The 8,258-nt window shown below is 36.2% G+C and overlaps 1 protein-coding gene across 2 annotated transcripts; it reads right to left on the bottom strand.

Moving 5' to 3' along the window:
* Positions 1-3,793: 3,793 nt before the first annotated feature.
* On the bottom strand, positions 3,794-6,825 carry LOC110298563 (olfactory receptor 52E4-like). 2 transcript variants are annotated; one of them, XM_021167887.1, is made up of 2 exons: positions 6,818-6,825; positions 3,794-4,733 (listed from the first exon to the last, which is right to left on the bottom strand). In XM_021167887.1, the coding sequence occupies exons 1-2, from the start codon at positions 6,823-6,825 to the stop codon at positions 3,794-3,796; spliced, it is 948 nt and encodes a 315-aa protein (XP_021023546.1). The 2 variants fall into 2 exon arrangements, with proteins under 2 accessions (XP_021023546.1, XP_021023547.1); XM_021167888.1 differs by lacking the exon at positions 6,818-6,825 and having other exon boundaries at positions 3,794-4,735.
* Positions 6,826-8,258: the final 1,433 nt, after the last annotated feature.

Below are 8,258 nucleotides of genomic sequence, written 5' to 3'. Positions count from 1 at the left end.
GGCCAAAAGAATGGGAATGGGTGGGTAGGTAAGTGGGGGGCACTATGGGGGACTTTTGGGATAGCATTGGAAATGTAATTGAGGAAAATATGTAATAAAAATATTAAAAATAAAAAAAAACAAAAAAAATGATGCTTATTTGATACTCTACTTGTAATATATCTTATGATGTCATAGATGCATTTGAAGAAGCAGTGTGAATGAGAACTAAAATTCTTCTTCTGTGCGCGCGCGCACACACACACACACACACACACACACACACACACCATACACACCAGAGAGAGACAGAGACATGGACAGAGAGTTTATTCCTTCTAGGCCTCCCCTTTTCTGAAGAGAAAGGGAGGAGAAGTGGATGGGAAGGGGAGGGCGGGGGAAGAACTGATAAATAAAATAAATTTTAAAGGATTTGGCCCATTAACAAAGGGTCTACTCAGTCATCATTTGCTATTAATTGTGGGAAACACTATAATGTGAGTTTTAAGACATCAGAGCTGGAGAGATGGCTATGTGATTAAGAGCACTAATTGCTCTTACAGAGCACCTGGATTCAATTTTCAACACCCATATGGTGTCTTACAACCATCCACAACCCTAGTTCTAGGTTATACAACAAGCATGCATAGGGTTCACATACATGCATGCAAACAGAACATCCTTATAAAGTAAAACAAACAAACAAAAACAAAAAACAAAAAACTTTTACAAAGGATGTTGCATATTTACTCAACCAAACAACTATCTGTCTATCTATCGATATATCTATCTATACATATGCGTGTTTATCTCACAATCTATCAATATACACATATATACATATATATATATATATGTATATATATGTATACACACACACACACACATATATATATATATGTTGTGATCAAAGGAGCCCAAGCTGGCTTGAACAACTCACTCTGGAATGCAGGAAGCACTTAATATGTGTTTTTCCATCCCTTAGTTTCCTGAGTATGTAGGAACACAAGCCTGTGCATCTAGTACTCAGATATCTTAACCCACATGATAGACATCCTGATTTACCCTGATTAAGAAATACTAGAAAAGCATGAAATCTTCATCGGAAACTAGATTGGATTTAGAAGAAAAAATAAACAATGTGTTTTATTTGCAATACACTTAGTCAACATTATAGTGAAGTTATAAGTTCACTACAATGGAAGGAAAGAAAATCAAGGAATATTTCATAATATCATAAAAAATATTCTGAAATTAAATCAGGATGATAATTCCACAAGTCTCTATCTAAAGGAAATGTGAAGAAAGTCATCTGATTTTGATGTGCCCCTCATCCAGTTGAGGTACTTTGCCCATTTCTTTCATGTTCTCTGGATTTTTCATGAGGAACTGGCAAACCTGATGCTTTTCAAACATTTACTAAAATGGCCTTTTAATAATTTTTTGGTTACATGCCAAGATAAATTGGTTGGATTTAAAATTCAAAGACATTTGCTTGCATTTGTGAGGTAAATGCTACTTAGAATATAAGGTCATATTAACTTCAAATTCATAAACTTAGTCTTTTTTTTAATGGGATATTTTCTTAATTTACATTTCAAATGTTGTCCCCTTTCCTGGTCCCCCACTCAGAAACCCCCTACCTCATTCCCCCTTACCCTGATTTTATGAGGGTGTTCCCTCACCCACCCACACACTCCTGTCTCCATGCCCATGCATTTCCCTCCACTGGGGTATTAAACCTTCACAGGACCAAGGGCCTCTTCTCCCACTGATGTCTGACAAGGCCATCCTCTCCTACATATGCAGCTGGAGCCATGGGTCCCTCCATCTGTACTCCTTGGTTGGTAGTTTAGTCCCTGGGAGCTATGGAAGGGTCTGGTTGGTTGATATTATTGTTCTTTCTATGGGGTTGCAAACACCTTCAGCTCTTTCAGTCCTTTTTCTAACTCCTCCTTTGGGGACTCCATTGGGGACCCTGTGCTCAGTCCAATGGTTGGCTGCGAGCTTCCACATGTTTGTCAGGCTCTGGCAGAGCCTCTCAGGAGGCAGCTACATCGGGCTCCTGTCAGCATGCACTTCTTGGTATCCACAATAGCGACTGGGTTTGGTGATTGCACATGGGATGGATCCCCTGGTGGGGCAGTCTTTGGATGGCCTTTCCTTCAGTCTCTGCTATACACTTTGTCTCTGTATTTGCTCCTGTGTGTATTTTGTTCCCCTTTCTAAGAAGAACCAAATCACCCACACTTTGTTCTTCCTTCTTTTTGAGCTTCATGTTGTCTGTGAATTGTATTTTGGGTATTCCAAGCTTTTGAGCTAATATCCACTTATCACTGAGTGCATACCATGTGTGTTCTTTTGTGATTGGGTTACCTCACTCAGATATGGGGAGGATGTGGAGAAAGAAGAACACTCCTCCATTGTTGGTGGGATTGCAGGCTGGTACAGTCACTCTGGAAATCAGTCTGGCAGTTCCTCAGAAAATTGGACATAGTATTACCTGAGGACCCAACTGTACATATACCCAAAAGATTCACCAACATATAACAAGGACACAAATGCTCCACTATGTTCATAATAGCCTGATTTATAATAGCCAGAAGCTGAAAACAATCCAGATATCCCTCAACAGAAAAATGTATACAAAAAATGTGGTACATTTACACAATAGAGTACTACTCAGCTATTAAAAACAGTGAATTCATGAAATTCTTAGGCAAATGAATGGAACTTAGTCATTTTTAAAGTTAAGTTTAGGAAAGGCTTTATTGTCTTGTTTTATTTTCATATAAAACTTTTTTCTAATTTTGGTACTATAGTAGCATCTATAGCAGAAATTTGATGGGACTCAGAGATAGATATATGGATTAAATATCTTAAAGACTGCAATAACTATATGCAGTTAAGGAGAATAAGATAAATAATAGTAATACTGAAAGAAAAATGTGTACTTAAAGTATATGGCTCAGAAATATTGACTCATGAGTCATTTCTTAAAATATCTGTGTCATCGAAGTTTTTCTTTTTATAATCCTATACATAGTTTCTGCTACTGGCATAGTAAATATAATTTTCCACATATTAGAAAATCTTCTCATACCTTTGCTTGATTTTATTCCTCTATGTTGTCTAGCTCTCATTAAAAAGCAAAGGCTTGAGGCCTATGTCATGAGAGGGAGCCATACATGACCCTGCCTAGATCACCAGGAGCCAGAGGCTGGACACCCAGAGACCCAAAGGAAGGATTGTAGGAGCCAGAGAGGTCAAGGGCAGCATGAGAAAATAGCCACAGAATAATCACAGACCCGGTATGGGTCTGATTTTGGTCCTCTGCATATCATGGTTGTTAACTTGGTATTCTTGTGGGACTCCTAACAGTGGGCATGGGAGATGTCTTTGACTCTTTTGCTTGCTCTTGGGATCTTTTTTCTGCCTTCTGGGTTGCCTTGCTCAATGCTTGAGATGAGGGTTTCTGCCTAGTCTAATTATAAATTATTATGCCATGTTTAGCTGATATCCCTGAGATGCCTACTTTTTTTTTTAAGGGAAATGGAAGAGGAAGAGGAGATCTGGTAAAGGGGCGGACTGGAAGGAGTCATGAGAGGATAAACTGGGGTCAGAATAAAAGGGAAAAAGGCAAGAAACTTTTAAACTCAAACTAGACATTTTGTAAAAGAATTATTGACTGATGACTCTGTGGTACTGGCTAAGGCACTGGAATGCCCCCTTGATCTAGTTGTCTGTTAGAGAACACAGAGAGACAAATGCTAAAGAGCAGCCTGACAGCATTTATGAACCTCTGATGTTTGAGCTACTCTTTCTTTACAAATATTTTTATGACTCCCTCCCTAATTTGTTTTGTTCTCACCCCATAAATGACCGGATTTAAACAAGGAGGGACAACCACATAGAGATTGGCCAAGAGGATGTGAATGTAACGAGGAACATTTCTACCAAACCTATGGGTCATAAAAGAGAAAAATGCTGGTGTGTAAAAGGCTAAGATGACACAGACATGGGAACCACATGTGCTAAGGGCTTTGTGTCTGGCATCCCTGGAAGGAAGGCGGAAAACAGCCTGTAGGATCCAAGCATAAGAGAGAGCAATGAGAATTAAATCAAAGATCAGAGCAGCAATGGTGAATAAGCCATAGATGATGTTTATCCTTATGTTAGCACAGGCTAGACGTGCTATCCCCATATGTTCACAGTAGGTATGAGGAATAATATAGTGTCCACAAAAGGGCAGGCGTTTTAGGAGAGGACAAAAAGGGATGACAAGAAGGACAGGTCTCCCTATTACAACTGATGCCATGACAGCCACCACTTTGTTGGTGAGAATAGAGGTATACCTAAGTGGGTAACAGATGGCAACAAAACGGTCAATTGCCATGGCCAGGAGTACAACAGATTCCATGCCTGTGTAAGTGTGGATGAAGAACATTTGGATGAGACAGCCTTCAAAGCTTATCTCCCTAAGGTTGAACCAGAAGATACCCAGCATCTTGGGAATAGTGGAAGTAGAGAGGCCAAGATCAATGAAAGAGAGGAGGGCAAGAAAGTAGAACATGGGCTGGTGAAGACTCTGTTCATTCTTGATCACACAGAGGATTGTGAAATTCCCCACAAGTGCTATCAGATAAACAACAAAGAAAGGAAAGGCTATCCAGATATGGAAAGCTTCCAGCCCAGGAATGCCCAGCAGATGGAAGAGAGAGGGGTGTGAAGCAGTTTCATTAGTAGAGGACATCCTTCTCAGACTCCTGGAGGATTATCTGCAATCTTTCTTCAGTATTTCTGGGAAGAGATAAGAAAATACATGAAAGTTGTAGATGAATCCCTGGTATGGCATATCAAGTAAATATTTAAGAGCATAATTAGAGAAAAATCAAATATCAGTTAACTTAAGAGATATTCAAATAATCAACCATTCCATTTAGCATTATATGAAGAATGTTGGAATTAGAAACTCTTTTCTGACAACAGTAAGGTTATGGTTTATAACTCCCCTTAGTTCATTCTTTTCTTGTACACAAAATGCTATACATGGAGAATACTTTTTAGTAGTTATTTCCTTAATAACTCTTTCAAACTACCTGGGTTCAGTCATATTAGAGAGAAACCCAAAATACTATACAAAAGAAAAGGAGAACTTACAATGGGAAGAGACTGAAATTCTGCCATTCAGAGTCCCTTACTTTTAGGTTTCTGCCCAAATTGTCAATAGTTTAAAACAGTTCCAACAAACACATCAAAATTAAAATTAATTTTGTAATAACAATCGATACATTCTAATCTACCCTTAAAAGAGTCATGGGGGTATAACAATACACATTAAAAGATTTCAAGATTATTAGAAGAATAAGGAATAAAATGTGACAACTGAAAAATGGAAGATAAACAGGGAACCTAGAAAACATCAGAAACAATCACATAATTACATGCAACTTGATTTATTTTTATCTTTTAAGTTATTTTACTTATTTACACTGGCCCCACCTTCAAGTGTTCCTCAACCTATGCCCCCTCCCCTTTGTCTCTGAGAGGGTGCTCTCCAACCACTCACTACCTGTCCATCACACCCTTACTCACCCACCCACCCCTACCTTACCTCCCCCCCCCCGTATCCATTTTCTCTGGGGTATCAAAGATAACCCTTAGACTGGGGTAGGCGACCCCTATGGAAGAGTTAGGAGAAGGATTGAAGGAGCTGAAGGGGATGGCAACCCCATAGGAAGAGCAACTTGATTTTTATGAAGAAATTAATTTACTAATTCAGTAAACATAGAAACTTGTTAGGTAATTGGGTAATTTTATAATGCTTAAAAGAGTAAAACCTCAAATCTAACTTTACAATCCTTCCAAATACATATTAATACTTTTAAGTTAAAATAGTCTTTAAAAACAACAAAAATAAACAAATCTTTTAAAATACTAATATTTTTAGATTCAACACAGGAAAATAAATTTTACCATCCACTAGAAGCTATTATTTTTTTTAAGACAGAAGAGGCAGTAACTATGAAATTAATCTATCTTATCTTGCCAGATTTGTAAGTTTGCTAGTGAAAATGTGAACAGAAAGAAATATGCACTGCTGAATTTAAAAAGAATTTTTGTTTAGAGTATACAAATATGTCTTCAAATACATTTAAAGGTAATGGGGAGAAATAAGAAGGTTTAAATTGACATTTTACAAAGAAAATATACAAATTATTGAAATTATCCAAATCACCAGGTATCTGTATTTGAACAATAAGCACATACTGACATGGTGCCTGGAATTGAAAACCAGGGCAGAAAGATTTGTAATGCTGGAATAGTGGGCTCTCCGTTAGACTCAGGAAGATGGAAGGAAGAATGTAGATGCTGGGATTATGGCACATTGTAAATTTAGTAATGTTTTATATCCACTATTTTACAAATAAATTAAACTCGAAAATTGTTGCTCAAGACAGAAGGCACACATACATCTAAAGAATAACACAAAAATATTCATGCCAGCTTTGTTCATGACTGTTCTAGTGTGGAAATAACTCAAAACACCTGCTAATAAGGGAATAGTTTATATAAAGAGAACCTATTTGGCAATTAGTATGGATTAATTATTAATGCAAATAGATAAATAAATATTGAGTCATTATACTTAGTTAACATACCTTTTAATTAAAAAAATTACCTAACACACCATATATTGCCCAACACGTATGAATTGTTTACAAAGGAAAATGAAACTGTTGTATCAGGTGAGCTGTCAAGGGTTAAGAGGAGTCAAGAGTAGAATTGAAATTGACACAGGTGCTAGATTTAAATTAATGACAAAATATTGCTTTACAGTGGCATAAAATATGTAGATATAAGTGCCTGTCAAAATGTATGAATATATGTGCATTTATACATGTGTAAATTTTATCATAAATAAGTCAAATTCAAGTCAGGATAACGTGTAGGAGGTTGATAATTTTTTTTCAGACACTTCTACTCTTTGTTTTTATGAGTTCATCTGTTCACTCCAACTAGAAAGTAGATTATACTGTGGTTATCTTTCTGTGCCTTAACATAATGCTCCATAAAACCATTCATATTGTTGAGAACAACATTCCTTCATTTTTAAGGGTATCTACCTATCTATCTATCTATCCATCTATCATTGTTAAAACCCAAGATAATATCATTGAATATTTAAAATTCTCCATAGAAAATTGGTATAAAGTATAGATCTCATCACAGTAAGTATAAACACCAACCTTTTATAACATGCAATTTACAATTTGCTGTAACTAAGTCTTATACTTCACAGTGAACTTTAGAGATAGTATATTTACTTGAATACGAATTATTTTCACTCAAGTAATAAAACCAAAATATACTAAAATTAGGTTGCCATTTTTCATAGTCATATTATAAAAATATAAAATAAATATCCTAAAAGATTAAAGGTTATACAATCATGTTTTTATTTTGAATTTGCCTTTTATTTATGATATAAGTCTTATTTGTACTGGGTGTTTATATTCTTTGTATTTGTTATTCTGCTCTCAATAAGGGACTATTTCCCTTTCAACCTAGTCATCATATTGACTCTGATTCTAGGAATACTATTTTATATATGAGATCAAATAACAGTCTACATCTGAATTCTAATATATTACATACTTGTAATATATTAATTATTTTAAATTTTAACATCCAGGGGTTAAGATACAAAATGCCTCCACAGTACTTGGAGTTCATTACCCTTTGACTGATGTCGTCTCTACAAATTAAAGCAACATCACCCCATACTCCTCCTTCATCACACACCTTTCTCAATAGTGCTATAAGCATGCACTTATTTGAAGATCTCATTCTTTCAGATATCCTCTTACTAGATCTTTCTGATCTATTCTGCTTTATTTACTTATGGACTCTATATCCACATAAATTTCTTTACTTCACCATGGATGATTAAGTATCTATTATTTATGGTGGATGGCCACACTGGTTGGGTCTAAAAAAACCCACACATTTACAAATTGACTCTGCCACTTATTAATGGCCTTAGACAAATCATTTCCCAAGTCTTCCTTTCTATATCTGTAAAGGCTATGACCATCATCAACATGACTGCATACCGGAGGCTGAGTAAAATGCCTTAATTCCAAGGCTTTGTTCACACTAAGAGGAAATACATTTTCATTATTGTAATCCATGGGAATAGCTCCAGTTCTAAAATCTTATTTGCAAGAAAAATGCATCACACCAATCATATAGACAAAAATTCACTGTGTGAGCTG

The sequence above is a fragment of the Mus caroli genome, chromosome 7 (assembly GCF_900094665.2).
Source record: "Mus caroli chromosome 7, CAROLI_EIJ_v1.1, whole genome shotgun sequence".
Taxonomy (NCBI): Eukaryota; Metazoa; Chordata; class Mammalia; order Rodentia; family Muridae; genus Mus; species Mus caroli.
The sequence above is the reverse complement of the archived record's forward strand: the minus strand, read 5'-3'. Positions and strand labels throughout refer to the sequence as shown.